This window comes from Mytilus californianus, unplaced genomic scaffold, assembly GCF_021869535.1.
Source record: "Mytilus californianus isolate M0D057914Y unplaced genomic scaffold, xbMytCali1.0.p SCAF_3, whole genome shotgun sequence".
Taxonomy (NCBI): Eukaryota; Metazoa; Mollusca; class Bivalvia; order Mytilida; family Mytilidae; genus Mytilus; species Mytilus californianus.
This window is the reverse complement of record NW_026262679.1, coordinates 117,106,963-117,130,035: the sequence shown is the minus strand read 5'-3', so window position 1 is coordinate 117,130,035 and position 23,073 is coordinate 117,106,963. Positions and strand designations below refer to the sequence as shown.

The 23,073-nt window shown below is 31.6% G+C and overlaps 2 protein-coding genes across 6 annotated transcripts in view; one reads left to right on the top strand and one right to left on the bottom strand.

Moving 5' to 3' along the window:
• LOC127735930 (uncharacterized) overlaps window positions 1–23,073 on the top strand; it is a 502,702-nt gene that overhangs the window by 387,559 nt on the left and 92,070 nt on the right. The gene's annotated exons all lie outside the window — the stretch shown is intronic.
• Window positions 1–23,073, bottom strand: part of LOC127735918 (uncharacterized) — a 108,185-nt gene that overhangs the window by 75,737 nt on the left and 9,375 nt on the right. For both annotated transcript variants that reach the window (XM_052246357.1, XM_052246358.1), the window contains exons 4-16: window positions 13,284–13,398; window positions 11,738–11,965; window positions 9,458–9,682; window positions 8,382–8,645; window positions 7,913–8,161; window positions 6,647–7,023; window positions 5,838–5,978; window positions 5,488–5,526; window positions 3,682–3,790; window positions 2,909–3,166; window positions 2,054–2,338; window positions 1,222–1,506; window positions 776–975 (exon numbers count right to left, since the gene is read on the bottom strand). In XM_052246357.1, coding sequence (XP_052102317.1) covers window positions 776–975; window positions 1,222–1,506; window positions 2,054–2,338; window positions 2,909–3,166; window positions 3,682–3,790; window positions 5,488–5,526; window positions 5,838–5,978; window positions 6,647–7,023; window positions 7,913–8,161; window positions 8,382–8,645; window positions 9,458–9,682; window positions 11,738–11,965; window positions 13,284–13,398 — 2,775 coding nt within the window. The remainder of the gene's footprint in view (window positions 1–775; window positions 976–1,221; window positions 1,507–2,053; window positions 2,339–2,908; window positions 3,167–3,681; window positions 3,791–5,487; window positions 5,527–5,837; window positions 5,979–6,646; window positions 7,024–7,912; window positions 8,162–8,381; window positions 8,646–9,457; window positions 9,683–11,737; window positions 11,966–13,283; window positions 13,399–23,073) is intronic.

Here is a 23,073-nt window from a genome sequence, read left to right as displayed (position 1 = left end):
AGTTTTGAGATAGCACAGGACTACTTGTTTTGATTCATGACAGACCACACAAAGTCATTTGTCTTTCGTGTGCCCATTTTTTCCTTTCTTGGAGTAGGGGAGATAACTCGCGTAACTAACGACGCATGTTGTTAATCGCAAATTCCGTTAGAGGCGTGCAATTACGTATACTTCGCCTTAAGACTGAAATATTAAAAGTATGCTTTTAAGACTGAAATATTTAAATATACTTTTAAAACTGAAATCTTCAAAGTGTACTCTTAAGACTGAAATGTTAAAAGAATGCTCTTTAGACTGAAATGTTAAAAGTTATAATTCTCTTACGACTGAAATATTCAAATTGTACTCTTCAGACTGAAATGTTAAAAGTATATTCTTAAGACTGAAATGTTTAAAGTATGCTCTTTTAAGACTGAAATATCACTTACATTGAACAATCTAACATTATAAATTTCTAGACAAATATCAAATCATTCCTCCACTTACAAGCTGAGAATTATGCAATGGAAATATCATACTAATGAATGGGTGATTGAGGACATTATTAAAAGCATACCCCTATTCCTTGAGTAGGGGTACACAATTTATTATTTTTTATATCACAAATTACTAGCAAAAAAAATATTTTATTTGCCTGCTACTTTAGAGCTCAAACATCAATCAGATTGATTGATTGGTGTTTGCTTTACGCCACATGAGGGCAAAAAGGCTATATTGTGGAGAGAGATAATTCAAATATTTTTACAATAACATCAATCAGAACATTTCAAATTACCTGTTACGTTAGTGTTCAAGCATTCAACAGGTAACATGATACCTGGTGCTTTATAGGTCGATGGAAGATCTGGTAAAATATCACATGGCAATCTCCCTAATACTTCATCCTCTTGTACATTTTTTCGTATTACGGTCAATATTTCATCATTACAGCCAACCATAGCCAGGTTCATACAAGCTTTGATAGCAACAGCATTACTAAAAATAATTATACAAAATAATAATGAGTCATGATTGTTTCTGCAGATTTTTTTTAATATTATGCTTTCCGCTACAGTAAAAATACTTAGTTTAAAATAATGACTGATTTAAAAGAAGTATTTGATAAATAATTTTTTTCAAAAATGTTTCAAAGCTTTCTGAGGCATCCTTAGGTTGCCTATCTGTAGGCCAGAGATCCTACCAAGAAACTAATTCTAATTTGAAGTAGCTTAATTTACAAACCTGCATAAAGATGATGGTGTGAAAGAATTATTGAAACATGGAGTAAAGACAGTGGTACATTGAGCCATGGGTTCCAAAAGGTGGCATTGTTTTTCTGTCGGGCGTTTCATTACTTCTTTGTCTTCCTCGTCTTCCATTTCCTCCATGCTAGAGTCCTCCATGTCGGGACAGTAAGCACTCATTTCGTCCATAATCTGACTAACATTTTTGCCTCCAGAGATGTTGTCTAAACTGCTACAGTTATTTGTTTTAGCCATTACACACATCGTGGTTCCCTTAGCAGCTCTGAAAAAAATACAAATATAAAATTGTAATATATAAAAAAAAACCTGCTACTACAAATTGATAAAAAATAAGGAGAATATGCATAAATGATACAGAGGTCGCACTATATGAACACACAAAAAAAATATATATATCTGTCAACAATAGCCCTGTACCTAGCCTGCATAAAGCTTTTCACTATATTTTAGCATGGGTTTAGTTTGGTGAACAGACTGACAGACATAACTGTCAACAATAGCCCTGTATCTAAATTAGCCTGCATAAAGCTTTTTCACTATATTCTAGCATGGGTTTAGTTGTGGTGAACAGACTGACAGACATAACTGTCAACAATAGCCCTGTATCTAATCTAGCCAGCATAAAGCTTTTTCACTATATTCTAGCATGGGTTTAGTTGTGGTGAACAGACTGACAGACGTTCCTGTCAATGATAACTCATCTAAACCAACCATCACAAAACTTTTCTATTATGCTGTAGCATGGGTTTAGTTGTGGTGAACAGACTGACAGACATATCTGTCAACAATAGCCATGTATCTAAACTTACCTGCATAAAGCTTTTCCATCATGTTCTAGCATGGGTTTAGCTGTGGTGAAAAGATTGTAACATCTTTCTGCTTCAGTTTTGCTACACATCATGTCGTTCATCATTTTAACAACAATATTTTCTCTCATGTCACAGAATTTTTCTCCATGGAAGTGTTTCCTGCATTGATTTCCAATCATAGCTTTAAGAAATGGAAGTTCTATCCTAATGTATTCCAATTCAGGTATATCCATGGAACAGCTACCAACTGCATGCTCCATACATTTAAATGTTTTTACAAGTTCCCTGAAAATATCATATTACCAGTATATAAATTTACATGGCCAGAATTGTTTGTTTTTTAAATCAAATGTTTTTTCGACTACAACATGCTATAATGTATGTACTTGGAGGCACTTTTAGTTAATTTATTGCAATGTGATTAGAAAAGTAGCTATTAATTGATAAAAAAAAATAGACCATCACAATTATTTTTTTTTTATTATCATTCATTTTTTTTCCGAATTTTTTTTTAAAAACAGAAGAAAGACATTTTGTACAGTGATCTTGCTTTAAACAACATTATTATTACTGAAAATTACAGTTAGTATCGGAGTCTTATGCATAAAAAATAAAAGCAAAAGATCAGACCAGCTTTTTAATGATAAACAAATTGCAATTTTAATAAGAGCAACCTATTCACTTTGTTACAATTTTTAAAAATTGTTTGATATAAACTACATTTGACGAAGTATGAAATTTTTTGTCATTTTATTGTTTTCACCAAAAACTACCTTGATAAGAATTTCTCTTTACTTTCAAAAACCCAAAGACCAATAAAGTATTGTTTTTTTTTAATTATTATTACTATCTTACATGCATGTCTGATCTGTATGGTAAGCATTGGTCTTAAGCAGAACATCCATAAAGTGGTCATGACACATGTCTGCAGCATCCAGGTTACACATAGGTTGGTCCATTTCCTGGTCATTATATGTTATAATCATTTTAACTGGACACACATGTTTATGGATTTTTTCAATCATTCCCCATGATTCATTGAATGCCATCTCTCTCTCTGTTGAACATCCAATTAAATTTGCCTTTGCATACTCGTGAAACCAGCTGAATGATCTGAAATATACAGTATTATAAATAAAGGGAAATAAGGATAGGAAAAGAACAACCAATAACCAGAAGTCAAAGAATGACAAAGACAAAAAACAACAAAAATTTAAATACAAACAAAAGTACATAAGATATATTGGCAATTACTAAAAGTCCAATGACAAATTAAATGCCTATCCATACAATTAGAATATGTTGATGTGATATGAATATGAACCCCAGATTTCTAACATGCTAGTTCACAAGGTTACAGTCTGCACCCTACTACATTATTCTGACTCCAGGTTGACCAGCCTTTGCTATTATTAAAACAAGTAACACTGCACATGTAAATAATGACCAAATTAATCTCTCTCTTTTATCCATATTTCAGTTCACAAATAAACAAATCAGATATTCAACCAAGATGTGGCAGTGTTGCCTTTTTCTCTAAAAAATCAATTAACCAAAAAATTTTGTTTTCTTATAACATATATTTTCTAGTGGCTATAATACATATAAATAAAGATGAAGATACATACCCACATAATTCATCCATTTCATTTATTGGTGTAAAAGCCATTTGCATCAGTCGTAACCAATAGTTACTGAAATAGCTTGCAACTTCATCTGCTTTACAGGATGTACTTTCTGAAATGTTATTATTAACACAAAATTAAAATTAACTTATTAACACAAAAGAATTTTCATTTACATAACACAAAAATTATATTTTTAATTAAAACAGGCATTCTGAGAGTATTGCATGGCAATACACAGTCCCCTACCAGTTGAAAATTCATTGTACTGGAACAAAATACTAACTTGATCTATAACTTGTGTATAACATACTGTGGATTCATTAATATTTGTTGGATACCAATTTTTGTGGATTTCGTGGGTACAGGGGAACCACGAATTCAAATGTTCAACGAAATGCAAATTTTCAAAAGGAATGTATGCAGACTTTGCCAAAACCATGAAATTAAATATCCAGGAATATACAAGTTTTCCTCAATCCACGAAAATTGGTACCCACGAAAATAAATGAATCCACAGTAGATGATTTCATGGTACAATGAAAATTCTTATGTTTTATGTGTATGGCGTACATGGTAGCATTTTATATCTTGATGATAAATGATAGCGATATGTAGAAATTAGTGTAGTAGCTGGGTATTAATAAGCTTAAATGAAACTTTCAGATTTTTTTAATTGATAAGGGGGTACTACTTCAAGCAAATGGTTCATTATTCAGACTCTTTTAGGAAAAGCTGCTGAAGGAAGAATATAGAGAAAATTGGTGACATTCAATTTGTAAAAAATTTAATCTCTTCCGCCCTCCCATCTTCCACCTGAAAATTAGTAGTTTCATTTACCATTGAAGTTTAGATGTTTGATTTGCTAATTTTTTCACAACATGGCATTAGCAGTATCTGCTCCCAAAAGTTGAGATATTACACTATTATCAGCAAATATATAGTTAAGGGGAGATAACTGTAATCATTTGAGTTTTCAAAATTCTTGATTTTAATAATTGATAACATTTGACTTTTTTTTTTAATTATTACAAAATATGCGTTTATGGGTTAAGATTGTTCTAAAAGTATTGTATATTAAAATTTACAATTGGTAGTTATAATTGCAGTGTATGCTAAATTTTATACATGTATCTTTTCATATTAACTGTCACAGTTGTAGCCTGCATCATCATAACTTGTGTTAGTTGTCATTTGCCTTCAGCAGACCATAAAAGTGCAATTATTATTCATATAACATGAAACAATGAAATTACACCCAGGTCTTAATCTGAATCAGGTAATTTCAAGGGAAACTTGGGCACAAGTGTAACATGCAAGAAACATTTTTTTTATCACTTAAAAAAGTTTTATTAAAATTTGGAAATTTGACATATTTTCACAGGGTAAAAATAAATGTATAAGTCGTTTTTAATTCAGATCGCATATTATTTCACAATTTTTTCAAGTTTCCCAGAGTAATAAAAAGGAATGATGGTGACGAAAACCCAGTCTAAAATGAGTTACGACTAAACAAATAAAAGACAGGCAAACAAGTATTCCTGATAGAATAGACACAAACACACCTGTCTATTGTTGAAGACTGTATATAAACCTGTTGATGTCTTTTGATTTTTGCTGTTCGGTTGTTGTCTCATTGACATATACCCCACATTTCTTTTTTCCATATATTTTATTATAAACATTTTCTGTCTGTAGAATTTTCTATCCTAATGTTTATTGGCATTTAGAAGTCCTCCATATGAATTTAATATTCAAAGAAAATCTAATTCAAATAAGAATACCCATAATTCCCTATTATCGTCCTACCTTGCACTGTGGACATGAGCTCCTTTAATGAATCCATATCTAAAACAGAGTTTAAATAAACAAAACTGATCAACTTCATGACAACCATTATTCTATGCTACTTAACATATTTCTAATTCATTTTCTAGATATGGTGTTGAATGAAACAACCAATATGAAAAAGTTAATAGCCTATAGATATTTTAGAATTATCTTGTTCTTTTTTAAAAGTACTGTGTTTCAATGTTTTGATGTGATCCTTCACAAATTCTACAAGCCACATTTCAAATTAAAAACTTAAAAATTATGCTGTTTAAAATCTACAAATTTTCAGAATAAATATAACCTAAAACAAAGATATTGATACCTACCAACAACTGGCTCCACACATGTATGACCACACCCGTTACTGCAGCATTTCTTTCCTTCAGGACATTTATTCATCGCAGAACACTGCTCAACACATGTTCCAACCTGGTCTTTAGCTATCTCAGGACAATTACCAGGCAATTCTGTTCAATACATTAAAAACTCATCAATTCTTAATACAATTATTAGATACAGTAGCTTGCTCAGTGTCAGATGGAGCCACTGCAAACTTAACATATCACCATGTGTGTTAAGAAATTGATTCCTTGATTGTTCAACATCTACTGGCGAATACTTGTAACTCCTCCATTTCATAGTTAATGAGAACTTTATATAACATGTCTATAAAACATTGTCAATGGCACTTTCATATTGCTTTTATTTACCAGTGTTTAGATGCTTGCATTGATGGTTTGGTATTTCTAAGAATCAATGTTAAAACATGTAAATGTTCACTTTGAAATGCAAGCAAATGCTTAACTTTATTTTTTAACATATATTTCATAATACAAATACATGTAGCAAGTGCTTACAAGTAATGTACAATAATCATTAATGGGTCATTTGTTATACTGTTTCTTCAAAATATTTCAGTGTTTTTTAAAACATTCTTTTTCCAGGGGATAAAATTCTGCAGTTTTGGGGATAAAATTGATTTTGTGGGGATATACTTCCATCATTTCATGTTTTCTCTGAGTTTTATCCTTGAAATCAACACTATATAAAAATGCCAATTAAAATTTCTACTGCATAAAATGATATTCTTTTTACTCAAACTGTTATTTCAGTATACAAATATATCAAAACATACCTTTCATTTGAGAACAGTGGTATTCAACCATTCCAGTCCAAATCATTTCTTGATGTTTCATTCCTGGCTGTAAAACTGAAGGTAAATCATCCATCTTTGCACATTCCTTGTCCATACTCATATACAGATGACACATGGCTTGACTGAAGTTCTTACCGTGAGACATTATATTCTCAAATCCTTCCATAAACTTAAACATACATCTTGTCATACGTGACAGGGGGTCCTTTCCGTCCATTTCCATGGGGGGAGTGTAGGCATATGGTCTCAAGTAATCAAGATATTTCTTTTTACTGTAACCCAGAGGTAACAGAGAGGGTGACATTGCACACCCTGCAGTATGTTGTTTAATACAGTGTAACGTCTCATTAACCATCCTGGAAACACATATACAACTTGCAGATGTTGAAGAAAAAATAAAATATAAAAGATTAAAAGTCTTCAAACAACGTTGTGTTATGAAAAATTACCTGAAATTGATCAGTTAGACCATCATAAAAACATTATACACTTATTTATTGGCTAAGAGGGCAAGTTCAAATTTATTGTCTCCCGAGGCAATAATTTTCTGGTGCGAAGTCGAATATTAAAATTAAGTGTCATTTTTTCCTACACAGCAATATGACTGTTTCATGCAGAAATTCATATTTGTCCTTAAAAAGTGAATTCCCTAAAAATATAAACCATAAATATATTTCATATTTATTGCAAGAAACTGCAGACATTTGGAAGAAACTTCAGAAATTTCTGTACCAAATGAAAAAATTTTTTTTTATTCAAATTGGACAATAAATATCTTCAGTAGAATATCTATTAAATTCATGATTTTATATGAAATGATAGTGGAATTTCAGAAAAGTGAAATGATAGGGGAATTTCTGAAAAGTAAAATGACAATGGAATTTCTGAAAAGTGAAATGATAGGGGAATTTCTGAAAAGTGAAATGATAGGGGAATTTTTGAAAAGTGAAATGATAGGGGAATTTCTGAAAAGTGAAACACTTTTGACCTAAGACTGTAGTAATTAAATCATTAGCAGAGATAATGAAAGAATACATTGTCTGTTCCTTGTAATTCACTATCCATTTACCATAAATATTATTGTTTGAAAAATTATTATCATTCTTGCATACTGCTTTAACAGACCTTTTATCATATATTTTATTTATAGTCATAGTTTTAATAATGGTTCTTTATACTCATATGGTCCTACAACCAGCGTCTTTTCATTAGGTGTCTGAAAACAATACATCAATATGGACTTACACGGGAGCTTGACCTGCAGCCAACGTTGTTACATTGGGCATCTTAAAGCAATTAGTCATTGCTGATGTGGCATCACATTTTGGTTGTAAACAATTTATTTTGGCCAGGATTGGTTCCACTGGACAATGGCTAGCTACCATCCTTAAAGTATGGTGAATGGTTTTGTTGGTTTCCTCCATCTCTCTCATAGCAGACATGTCACAACCAGAAATACTATGCTGGACACATTCCATCATCTTCAATGTCTCACTGCAAACAAAAGATAAAGTTGATCTTTTAAATATGACAATGTTTTATGCAAAATTGTCTTTAAATTTGAGATTTGAAATAAGCAGACCTTCAAATTGGAAATCAATTAGACCTTTAACATGATCAACTGACAATAAATATTTCACTCATTTTATAATTTAAAATGTTAAGATGCTTAAACGTGATGTTGTAACACAAAATTATTTGTTAATGTACGTACTGGCAGACAACCTCCCATCCAAGTACATCTACGCTAGCTACTAGTGACATAATGTCACCATATCTAACACAATCTTGAGCCATCTGTATCTCACAACGTGACTCCATCATCATCTCCATGTTCATATCTCCACACATTCTTTTATCGTCACACATTCCCCCAGTAGTGTGTTGTGCCATACTTATGGCATACCATATATCCATTGCATTTCCTTCCCCTTCCCTCAACATACCCATCATTTTGGATACTGAGCTGTAATACAACCTGTAAAATAACAGCAAAATGTATCACTTTTTTTGCATCTTTACTAATGGAAACTCAAATATGCTTTAGTCAGTTCAAGTCCTTAAGAAGCTTCAATTAAAACATAAGTATAATGTTCTTCTACTAGTAACAGCCTTCTGACATACTGAAGCCTTCTAATTTTTTCTCCCCTTCATCAAGGGGATGTCTGCTCCAGCCTGACTTTCTCGCTGACAAATTGCTGCAAAAAGGACATAAAGATCTTTCAAAAACTGAAAAATGTCAAAATGTGAAGAATATAGATTTTTCCAAATTTAACTTCTTTATAAATGATTATATATATGTGAAATTTAACAAATGTGGTTGCACAATTGATGTATAAAACAATCTTAAATTCCAGACAAGACAAAAATCAAAAATATGTCTTTTTCTTTGAGTCTTAAAAATTAAGTGTTAACATGGTTAATATTATTCAGTTCAGAAACCTTGTCTGCAGTATTTGACAAAATGTCTTGCCTTGATAATGAAACTGCTTTGCATTATAATTCCTTGCATTGTATTTTATCAAAACTAGGCATTTTGAGTACCAGACATTGTATTCCTATCAAACTAGGCATTTTGAGTACCAGAGCAAATTAAATTGCATTTTTAATTGGTTACACTGTAATTCTATCAGATTACGCTGCATTTATAATTCTGTACACTGTACATCTATCAAAATCAGACACTTTGTGTTTCAGAGCAGATTACACTGCATATATAATTCTTTACACTTTATTTCTATCAAAACCAGGCACTTTGTGTACAATAGGAGACTCCAGTATAATACATACGGGCAAACTGTTTCTTTACTGGCAAATGGGCTAGTTGCCACAGCATAAAATGAGGCAATATGTCCAACAAACGGCTGAGTCATGGACATAGTTATAGTGTTATTTTGACAGGTTTTGTTGGTAATTTCATGCAATTGTATCATATGATCTCCCATTTCTTTATAAACTTCATATTCACAGTTCATTGTGTTCTTAGATATGCATGACATCATATCCACCATAGCTCTGAAAAATAAATACAAAATCGATTAATAGTGAGACTAAAACATGTTTGAGTTGTTATTATATAACAGGGACATATTTATATGATATAGATGTTTGAGTTGTTATTATATAACAGGGACATATTTATATGATATAGATGTTGAGTTGTTATTATATAACAGGGACATATTTATATGATATAGATGTTGAGTTGTTATTATATAACAGGGACATATTTATATGATATAGATGTTTGAGTTGTTATTATATAACAGGGACATATTTATATGATATAGATGTTGAGTTGTTATTATATAACAGGGACATATTTATATGATATAGATGTTGAGTTGTTATTATATAACAGGGACATATTTATATGATATAGATGTTTGAGTTGTTATTATATAACAGGGACATATTTATATGATATAGATGTTGAGTTGTTATTATATAACAGGGACATATTTATATGATATAGATGTTGAGTTGTTATTATATAACAGGGACATATTTATATGATATAGATGTTTGAGTTGTTATTATATAACAGGGACATATTTATATGATATAGATGTTGAGTTGTTATTATATAACAGGGACATATTTATATGATATAGATGTTGAGTTGTTATTATATAACAGGGACATATTTATATGATATAGATGTTGTATACATTTGTATGTTTCAGTGATGAAATCAATGAAACTAAAGTCATGGTTTTTTAAACAATATTTTAAATTTTGAAGAATAAAGAACTATTTCTTTCTAAAACAATGTTTTTAATTTGTTTCTTAAGAAAATAAAAGTATTTCCCTATGCAATCCATGGTGATGGGATAGTTAAACAGCAAAAACAATGTTTATTCCAGTGGCCTTACAGTAAACTGCAGATGTTTATTCCAGTGCTATAACAGAAGACTGTAGATGTTTATTCCAATGGCCTAACATTAAACTGTAGATGTTTATTCCAATGGCCTAACAGTAAACTGTAGATTTTTATGTATTTTCAATTTAATACTAAACTACATATCTGGTAACTTTTTAAGCTTTTATTTTTAATAAAACTGGCTACAAAATGAAAGTCAAATAAAAATGGTATGTGTATTTGTTTTCTTTAAAAAAAATTGTTCAGTTGTCCTTATATCTCATTATGTAAATCTAAATACATAAACATTTCATTTTACAACTGTATATTAGGGTATATTATTTTGAATATTTTTTCTCTTTTGTAATTTTGACACAACCCAATATAGTTTTCTGTACAGTTATTTTTCAATTGATTGTGAAAAAAACTTTCGCAGGAAAAGTTTTTTACGACTAACTGAATCAGGATTTTACACAACCTTGACCATTAAGTAAACTGCTAACAATTTGCAGTACATTTGAACGTGCATATTTATATAGGTAAAACCATTAAAAATTTCATTTATTCAAATATAATACATATTCAATGAAAGTCCATTTGAACTAGGTAGCCCCAAGCTATTCAGTATTTTAAATGAAGTCATACAATTTTGAACACTTTGAATGAATACAATATGTTATACCTAAAGTAAACATGTTTCCTTTACTAAATGATTAAAAGATACTTTATAAAATATTTCTAATGGGTTTTTGATGTTGAAAACTTAATTTATGTTTTTTTGAAATGGCTTAAGTTGCATCAATATTAATAAAGAGGTCTATCTGTGTTATTTTCTACTCACTGACACTATCTCTATTTTATTATTAGATTTATGATTCTGATAACAGTAAATTTAGAGGGTAAATTCATAAATAATATATAATGTGTGAAAAAAAACTTCAAAGACTAAAAAAAGAATTTTAACCATAAAATGTTTGCAAAGCTAGGTAGTATTAACTTATAACATTAAATGCAGAACTGAGATATGCTATGGAACAGTACATTTATGTCTTAAAACATTCTAGGTTATTTTTAATTCAAAACAGCCCAACAAAACATTTTGATTGGCTAAAATTTTTTTAATACAACTAATAGTTATCATCATAACTAATGTTTAACAGTTTCTTTACCAAATCAAACAAAATCTCCTCTGTATTACACATACATACCCACATAGAACTGGGGATTTTTGAAAACCACCAACAGGAGAAAGTAAAATGGCTTTTGTTGCTTCAAAACATTCTTTGGCTACAGGAACATTACACCCTGGTTCTATACAGGATTCTCTGGCTGTTTGTGACAAAAGTGCATTCACCATGGAAACCATATTTTTAATCTGATGACTTTGACAATGTTGTGTAGCTGTAGACAGACATTTGTGGGTTTGCTTTGCTTGCCTAAAACATACATGTATGATATTTCAGTCTTTCTTAAAATTTCCTTTAGCTTATATGGCTGGTGAGGCCTCTTTTCAGGAAAATCTTTTGGGCCTCACAACATTTTTACTGGCTTTTGCAACTTTGGAAATAATATATGTATAATATATGAATATATATTTGAAGCTTAAGCCTGTAATTAATGAACACTTATTGTACCTCATTATAGACTTACATTTTTTTGTACCACTGGATCTTTACTTGAAATGAACAACGCAACGGGTGTCACAAGTGGAGCAGAATTGCTTACCCTTCTTCTCACAGAGTACCATGAATTCAACACTAGTTTTTGATGGCATTTCTGTTGCTTAATATTTAGTTTTCTGTTTTAGGTTTTGTGGACTACTGTTTGTCTGTTCATCATTTTCATTTGCTCATAGTGTTATCTTTCTTTCAGTAATTTGGGGCTTTAATTATCACCTTGGCATCAAGCTGGTTGTAGCAGACTTGACATCATATAATGTTTACTCAAGCAGGTTAAGTTATGGCTAAAAGAATTGTGTTTGTGTTTCAGGTTACACTGCTCAATTATAATACTAAATTTAAGGTAAACTACTTTGTTTTAACTAAATCTTGAAGATCAGTAATTTGGGGCTTTAATTATCACCTTGGCATCAAGCTGGTTGTAGCAGACTTGACATCATATAATGTTTACTCAAGCAGGTTAAGTTATGGCTAAAAGAATTGTGTTTGTGTTTCAGGTTACACTGCTCAATTATAATACTAAATTTAAGGTAAACTACTTTGTTTTAACTAAATCTTGAAGATCAGTAATTTGGGGCTTTAATTATCACCTTGGCATCAAGCTGGTTGTAGCAGACTTGACATCGTATAATGTTTACTCAAGCAGGTTAAGTTATGGCTAAAAGAATTGTGTTTGTGTTTCAGGTTACACTGCTCAATTATAATACTAAATTTAAGGTAAACTACTTTGTTTTAACTAAATCTTGAAGATCACAAAGGAGCTAGTGTACAAATGTTAAGGTTCACAGTATTACAAGCCTGTATTTTAGTGTTGATAGCTTTACAAACTGTTTTAACCATTTAAGTTGTCAGACCTGCCACCTTGTATTAATTTTTGAGGTTGATAGACTTATAAGACTAATTTAACCATTGATGTTCACAGATTTGCCACCATGCGTTCATTATTGAGGTAGGTTCACAGACCTACCAGATTGTGTACACTGTTGGGGTTCACAGATTTAACAAAATGTGTTAACTTTTGAAGTTCACAGATTTACAATTATGTGTTGTTGACAGTTGAGGTTTATAAACTTACCAGCATGTGTTAACTGTGGAGGTGTCAGCAGCAACATACACAAATCTCACAATGCATTGGGATATGGTATCCATATTACACTTTTGGTCATCATCTTTTTCATCGTTTCGAAAACCTTCAAGAAAAAAATCAATTTGATAAAAAGACAATCAATCCATTGAACTGTTGAGTCCTTACTCAGTTAGTAACTGAAAAAAATGTCAGCATTAAATAATATATAAATATATATGTATAATAACCAGACAGCATTACAAAAGTGAGAATCACAGTTAAAACTTTCAAACTGAGAAATGACTTCTCCATATCAAATTGTGGAAACGTCTAGACGTCAGCATTCCATCTAGAAAGCTAGACTCTAAATCACATAGAATCTAGATAAATGTGTTTAGTGAATAGCTTATACAGAAACTGTCAAAGATCTGCCGTCAACACCAAATTATCTGAAACTATCGAAGTTCTGTCGTCTTAACACCAAATTATCTGAAACTGTCAAAGATCTGTCGTCAACACCAAATTATTAGAAACTGTCAAAGATCTGTCGTTAACACCAAATTAACTGAAACTGTCAAAGATCTGTCGTCAACACCAAATTATCTGAAACTGTCAAAGATCTGTCGTTAACACCAAAATAACTGAAACTGTCAAAGATCTGTTGTCAATACCAAATTATCTGAAAATGTCAAAGATCTGTTGTCAACACCAAAGGAGTAGGTTCAGTAAGACCCCTTTTTGGCCCCAAAATATAGCAGTTTTACAAAATTGTTAAAATGTAAAATTTTAGCTATTTATTGGAAAGTAGAATACTTCTGTTACATAAATATGGGCTGCTTTTGACAATACAATGCACATGTATCGGGTACTAGCATCATTAAGTCATGCGAAATTACTGAAATCTTGACAATTTTAGCATTTGAGTTAATTTTTAGACGGTTTTCGTCTTAAATGGATGTGGCCGCATTTGTGTTCATTCTTAATATTTAAATGTAAGTTGTATTTGATGATAATACATAACATATATAGAGGTTGAGGACGAACACGGATGCGGCCACTTTCATTTTTGACAAAAAACATCTAAAAAGTGACATATTTTGGCATATTTGATGGATTTTCAATATTTAAGATTGAATATGAGCGTTTTAATGACTAAATCAGTTCTAATCTTTCACATAAATTAATTGAATCTACTAAAGTAGACACTTAAGTGTTTAAAAAGTGTCCAAAATCTTTCATCAGATGAACCTGAAATTTGGGGCCAAAATCGGCCCTTACCGGACCTACTCCTTATCTGAAACTGTCAAAGATCTGTCGTCAACACCAAATTATCTGAAACTGTCAAAGATCTGTCGTCAACACCAAATTAATAGAAACTGTCAAAGATCTGTTGTCAACACCAAATTATCTGAAACTGTCAAAGATCTGTCGTCAACACCAAATTAACTGAAACTGTCAAAGATCTGTCATCAACACCAAATGATCTGAAACTGTCAAAGATCTGTCGTTAACACCAAATTATCTGAAACTGTCAAAGATCTGTTGTCAACACCAAATTATCTGAAACTGTCAAAGATCTGTTGTCAACACCAAATTATCTGAAAATGTCAAAGATCTGTCGTCAACACCAAATTATCTGAAACTGTCAAAGATCTGTTGTCAACACCAAATTATCTGAAAATGTCAAAGATCTGTTGTCAACACCAAATTATCTGAAACTGTCAAAGATCTGTCGTCAACACCAAATTAACTGAAACTGTCAAAGATCTGTCGTCAACACCAAATTATCTGAAACTGTCAAAGATCTGTCGTTAACACCAAATTATCTGAAACTGTCAAAGATCTGTTGTCAACACCAAATTATCTGAAACTGTCAAAGATCTGTTGTCAACACCAAATTATCTGAAAATGTCAAAGATCTGTTGTCAACACCAAATTATTAGAAACAGTCAAAGATCTGTCGTTAACACCAAATTATCTGAAACTGTCAAAGATCTGTCGTTAACACCAAATTAACTGGAACTGTCAAAGATCTGTCGTCAATACCAAATTATCTGAAAATGTCAAATTTCTGTTGTCAACACCAAATTATCTGAAACTGTCAAAGATCTGTCGTCAACACCAAATTATCTGAAACTGTCAAAGATCTGTCGTCAACACCAAATTATTAGAAACTGTCAAAGATCTGTTGTCAACACCAAATTATCTGAAACTGTCAAAGATCTGTCGTCAACACCAAATTAACTGAAACTGTCAAAGATCTGTCGTCAACACCAAATTATCTGAAACTGTCAAAGATCTGTCGTTAACACCAAATTATCTGAAACTGTCAAAGATCTGCAGTCAACACCAAATTATCTGAAACTGTCAAAGATCTGTAGTCAACACCAAATTATCTGAAAATGTCAAAGATCTGTTGTCAACACCAAATTATTAGAAACTGTCAAAGATCTGTCGTTAACACCAAATTAACTGAAACTGTCAAAGATCTGTCGTTAACACCAAATTATCTGAAACTGTCAAAGATCTGTCGTCAACACCAAATTATCTGAAACTGTCAAAGATCTGTCGTTAACATCAAATTAACTGAAACTGTCAAAGATCTGTCGTTAACACCAAATTAACTGAAACTGTCAAAGATCTGCAGTCAATACCAAATTATCTGACACTGTCAAAGATCTGTCGTTAACACCAAATTAACTGAAACTGTCAAAGATCTGTTGTCAATACCAAATTATCTGAAAATGTCAAAGATCTGTTGTCAACACCAAATTATCTGAAACTGTCAAAGATCTGTTGTCAACACCAAATTATCTGAAACTGTCATAGATCTGTCGTCAACAACAAATTATCTGAAACTGTCAAAGATCTGTTGTCAATACCAAATTATCTGAAACTGTCAAAGATCTGTCGTTGACACCAAATTAACTGAAAGTGTCAAAGATCTGTTGTCAATACCAAATTATCTGAAAATGTCAAAGATCTGTCGTCAACACCAAATTATCTGAAACTGTCAAAGATCTGTCGTCAACACCAAATTATCTGAAACTGTCAAAGATCTGCAGTCAACACCAAATTATCTGAAACTGTCAAAGATCTGTTGTCAACACCAAATTATCTGAAAATGTCAAAGATCTGTTGTCAACACCAAATTATTAGAAACTGTCAAAGATCTGTCGTTAACACCAAATTATCTGAAACTGTCAAAGATTTGTCGTTAACACCAAATTAACTGGAACTGTCAAAGATCTGTCTTTAACACCAAATTAACTGAAACTGTCAAAGATCTGCAGTCAACACCAAATTAACTGAAACTGTCAAAGATCTGCAGTCAACACCAAATTAACTGAAACTGTCAAAGATCTGTTGTCAATACCAAATTATCTGAAAATGTCAAAGATCTGTTGTCAACACCAAATTAACTGAAACTGTCAAAGATCTGTCGTTAACACCAATTTATCTGAAAATGTCAAAGATCTGTCGTCAACACCAAATTATTAGAAACTGTCAAAGATCTGTTGTCAACACCAAATTATTGGAAACCGTCAAAGTTCTGTTGTCAACAACAAAGTAATCAAAACTGTCAAAGTTCTGTTGTCAACACCAAATTTCTGAAACTGTCAAAAATCTGTCGTTAACACCAAATTATCTGAAACTGTCAAAGATCTGTCGTCAACACCAAATTATCTGAAACTGTCAAAGATCTGTAGTTAACACCAAATTAACTGAAACTGTCAAAGATCTGTCGTCAACACCAAATTAACTGAAACTGTCAAAGATCTGCAGTCAACACCAAATTAACTGAAACTGTCAAAGATCTGTCGTCAACACCAAATTATCTGAAACTGTCAAAGATCTGTCGTTAACACCAAATTATCTGAAACTGTCAAAGATCTGCAGTCAACACCAAATTAACTGAAACTGTCAAAGATCTGTCGTCAACACCAAATTATCTGAAACTGTCAAAGATCTGTCATTAACACCAAATTAACTGAAACTGTCAAAGATCTGCAGTCAACACCAAATTATCTGAAACTGTCAAAGATCTGTTGTCAACACCAAATTATCTGAAAATGTCAAAGATCTGTTGTCAACACCAAATTATTGGAAACCGTCAAAGTTCTGTTGTCAACAACAAATTAATCAAAACTGTCAAAGTTCTGTTGTCAACACCAAATTAACTAAATCCATCAAAGTTCTGTTGTCAACACCAAATTAACCAAAACCGTCAAAGTTCTGTTGTCAACACCAAATTAATCGAAACTGTCAAAGACCTGCCATCAAAACCAAATTAACAGATTTTGAACTGTCAAACATCTGCCCTCAATACCAAATTAACCAAAACTGTCAAATATCTGCCATCAACACCTTATCAGTCAAAGATTTGTTGTCATCACCAAATTTTAGGATGAAATATTAAGATATCACCTACATGACTAAAAACAATCACTGACTACGTCTCAAAATTTCCTCATTTTTGATCTCAATTAGTGGAATTACAAAAGGTTCACAGAAGGATGTAAGATAAAAACTAGTATACCATTGTACAGGAAATGTAAATAACTCTATAAAGAGGGTATACATGAAACTGTCAACAAAAACACAAGTACAACTAAAACAATAGTAAATAATAGCAAGAATGCTTGAGTTTATGGTATTCAATCTGTTAATATAAAACCCTACTATGATAGTGCCATCTTATACTCTTATATTTGTTGCTGTAATTCAGAGTAGATTTTTTACACACACACAATCTTGTGCCATTCCAAGAGCTAATTTGTACAGAATTGAAATGCAGAAAAAATCGAGCATTTCAAATCAGTTTCAAACTAGAAATTATGACATTCATATGTGTCATAACTTCTTGATCTTTAACAATGTTATGGTCTTCTAAAACATGACTACAAGTATAATAAATGTATCATAAAAAACTAGTGACTTTAGTTAGTTTTTGATTTTTTCTTTACTCAACTCCCTTTCTCAATCTACATTGCATCTCTTCAGCTTGAAAGTTTTCATTCAATTATGACATGTATGACATCATGTTTTGCCATGACTTTAATGTGCTAAGACCATTCATGAAATTTTGTGGAATTTTATTTCATTATAATATACATTTTCCCACGCTCTGCTTATGCTCTTTAAAAGCATTATCTTTTTTTGTGTTTTTTTTTATATATAGATCTCTATAGTTTTCCATTGACATAATTTGAGTTGAAGTTACTTCCCTTTAATGGCAATGTTGCAGGACAAACAGATTGATATTCTTATTTGTGAAAAACCAAGATTGAACTGTGGTAGAAGCAAGTTTGATGAAAAGATCCCTACTAGATCATAGTGATGAATTAATCAAGGGTAACCTTTAACAGTTCTGTAGTGTTTTTTTTTCAATTTCAATTATCTCTGAACCCAAGGAATAATCCATTTATAATGCATGTGTACTGATTGCACATGAACAGATAAATAGATCAAAAGTGGAATGAACATGTTTAATTAGGTAACAGTCTTCACACGCCGCTTCACACTTATCTTTTCAAAGCACAGGCTGGGGGACTGTACATTCTGAAATCCACAGGCCCAAATTTTTAACAGTCTAAACACTATACCTGCATACAGGTTGAACTTTGAAGTTCAAACTACTTTCCGAAAGTATATTTTTTTTACAATGTCAATGGTATTTAGAAAATTAGAAAAAATATAACTGACCAATCAGTTAATCAGAATCATTAATTAATAATTACATTACATCAAGGATTTGTATAGTCTCACTATACAAATCCTTGATTACATATATGTTTCATTATGATATGTTATTTTAATTGGCTAACAGCAATCTCGCGTCCTTCTGAAATTAACAACATTACAGAATGAAATGTAACATTCATGATGACACGAAGTCCCACAATAAAGTGCACAGGTAAATTAAAGAAAAACTTGATAGAAATACTGTTTTCATGATCCGAGCTAAAAAAATGTAATAATAAGTATTGAAGGCTTCTTTTTGTAATTTCATAGAGTTGTAAAAGCGTTGACCGTGCGCACATTTTTAGAATGAAGCGCTTCCGCGCTTCATACAAAATGTACTACGGTCAACGCTTTTACACCCCAATGAATTTACATAACGAAGCATTCAATTCTTAAATGAATAAACCTCTGAACCATTTGGAGCCTAATCATCCAATACAACTTGGTAAAACCTTGTTATCGGGGATCACCTGCCAGGAATGTAGTTTATAAAGAAAAAAATAGAGTTATCTTTCTTTGCTATACGAGAGCGAGCGAAATAATATTTTGATGATGGGAGTACTGGCTATACAGCCCTCGCATGGTCGGTACTTTTGCCGACCGTGCGAGGGCTCTATAGCCAGTCAAGGTTGTTAAAAAAACATAAGTAATAATATTTTCATTTATACTCTGGCTTGTCTTAAAAACTCACTACTATTTTTCTAACAAAATCAACCAATACTGTAAGGGGACTGAAAACATAAATTCAGTGTTAGAGGGACAAATAGAGGATAGGTCTATCTGAATCTGAATCTCCTGGTATCTGAGCTGTAAATCGGATACCAGAACTATGATTTAGCCATCTTCCGAAGCAAGGTTGTCGGTTCTCCGAACTTTCCCGAAGTCCTGCGTTTAATTGCGTTGATTGATGATTGATCTTCGGTCCTAGCTTGAAAATTGCTTGATTATCTTAGTAGGAACTTACTTACTTAAGATTTGACAGATAATAGTGTTTTTAAAATAGTCTAATAAGATATTATAATCAGCGATCTGACTCACAACTACAATAAATCAGACAGTAAACTGATGCTTTTTAGCAGAGACATTATATGTCTCTGTTTTTAGTAATATTTTTGTTCCAAATTTTGTTCCATCTTACCAAAAACATAAAAATTAAAATTACACAACTAAATTCCAGGAGAAGAACGATTTTGCAAATTCTGCACTGAAGTAGAGACAGAAGAACATTTTTTATATCTTGTCATAAATATAAAACTTTTTATCATCTTATCATCGGGTTTAATAGATTTGAAAGATTCGATTAGTAATTATTTTTTCAGTTTCTCTGAAACTTTTAAATCCACAAAATATTATTGAATGTAATTATTTATACAAATTTATTAGAGATGCATTAGAAATAAGAAACAATTCTTAAAATTATGTGTACAATATTGTCTTATTGTACTAGTCACCAAACTAGACAAAGTTTGGAGTGGAATTATTAGGTAAAAAATCTGGATTAACAATAAGTGTAGCGTCAAAAGGAGGACCGGGCACACCGGGCACCCCTATATCTGCCTCTCATGTTGTCCTCTCCGGGCCAACAGGCACAATTCTTGCCAATTCAACATATGCCAAGACCCAGTAGCAACGTCAAAGTGTCGGGTTACATAAAGTGTACTCAAACTGGGACATAATATAAAGATTTTATGATGCCAAGATGCCAATAAACTCAAGATTTGTATCATTATTTGTATCCGATCCATCTTTATCTTTTCTGTGTCTTGGGTTTCTGTCTCATTGACGGATACCCACATCTATATACTCCTGGGTTTCACAAAGATGCTTTCACTTTGAAAATCTTACTGCTTATAAAACTAAAAAAAAAATCTTTTCGGCTCCTTTTGATCAATTTGAGACAAGAATAATTGTAGTAATTGTGGGTAAAAGGAGCAACAAACTTTCGAAACTATCATATATACCCTTTCTTTACATGCGATTTAATGAATATGGATCAGTGACTAGATTTGACATCTACAAAATTTAAATCTAAATAAATTTAAATCTAACTTGATAAACTGCACTCAAATTCGCCATATGGCAAAATTTGGGGTAATTTGCTAATTTGCATAGCGGCCATTTTGCCTTATCATGACGGCAGCCACTACAATAGGATTATATAAGCCCTTTTAATAAAAATGCCAATATGCAAATACCTATGTCGAATGAACAATTTGTTCGCATAAAGGTGAATTGTACATGTTTTTAGGCTTCTGTCCGTATACAAATGGACATTGTCTACTCTGAAATCTTTCGGCCTTTTTAGTTTAAAAATCGGAAGCGTAACCATTGTGTAATTGCTATATAAGATCAAATAAAATGACGTAAAATCGTAAAATAGCAAGATTCAAAACAGAAATACACATGCAAGAAGATATTGTTCATGATTTGTTCGCATATAGGGAAACACCTTGTAGGTTGAATTTTAAAGTCAAATAACTTTTAACTTACCTGCTTTCTTAAGTTTTCGGCTAAATTCTTTTAAAAACATGATGATTTAAACCCCATTTCGTAAAAAGTCAAATTTTAAGCATTTTCCCTTAGAATTACACAGCATTTTTGTAAATATCCGCCAAAGGAAGTTTTTAAAGATACATTAGTTTTAGATACATGACGGAAAAGGACTGGATTATCCGCAAATCTATAATAAATTATATTTTCAATCTTAAGCTAAGGGAAGTAATTTGATCAAAAGGGACAAAGTCATGTGGTGCAAATGATTTAAATAAAGTACCTTTGATTTTGCCATATGCACTGGCCTTCTTAAATTTTCACGGTCTACTATTTCAACTTGATTATACAACCCGATACCGTACTTTAAATGTTTGACACAAATCGTACTTCTCATCGGAAGAGTATTTCCAAACTCTATATTCAATAAAGTGTAATTATATTCACAATAGTTTCACAGTTACTTTGAAAATTGCAGAATACCTGTTGTCATTACATATCTCGTGATAATATAAAATTATACTTTTTTGCTAATAACTGTCTAAATAGCGTGATTAATATGTTTCGTAAGATCTCTTTTTGTCAGAAATGGATTTCCCACCAGACGAGTTTCTTGCGCTATTTCTTATCTTCTTATAGATTATTAACTTTTAAAACGTTTTTATCCTAATTTTTATTTATTTATCAGTATTTATTTCATATATACTAATTTATTATTTTCCCTCCTTTTTGTAGAATTGCAGTTGTAAATATAACTTACAGTAAATTATAAGTACCTAATCAATTTATAGAAATTTTAGATTAGTCGACATGAATAATTTGAGTATGTGAGGAATGCTTCAATGAGACAGTAACGACACAAAAAAAGACATCTAAAGATGTACATAAAGTCTTCAACAATAGCCAAAACTTATATGGTGGCTAAGCAATATGCCAAGCTCTAAGTACAGGGTTCTTAAACTAAACAGTCATATGAACATAAGCCGGGATAAAATTAGTTTTAAGCCCTAAACCCTCCCCCTTTTAATTTTTATCAATGGAATAAGATGCATAAAAGAACGTATATCGTAAAATCTGGTTAAAATGTAACTAACATCATATACCTGCATAGAAAACAGCAAAAGACACTGATACGAGTAATGTATACAGAGGTAGAAGATACCTAGGATACAAAATAACGCCGTAGGGAAGAGTTACTGAAAGTGAAGCTTTTTAGTAGATTCTGTTGGGCTTGACTTGCTGTATAGACACCTGTCTATTGCTGAAGACTGAGCGTTTATTGCCATCTATATGTCGATTTGGCTACTTCTGACTTATCCAACATCGTTTATTTACAGTAGTAAACCTGTTAATTTAGAAATCATACCGCCTTGCATACAATCTAATTTAGGCGACTGTACTTAAAAATCTATTTCATACAGCTACGTCATGAGTCTTGTAGGAAAACATAAGCTTGTGCAGTACTAAAAGAAAACTTGTATACATGATTTCAATAATATACTTTAAATGGAGTTCTTTTCAACTTTAGGTAAAATTTTATTTTTAGTAGGGTTTAAAATATGAG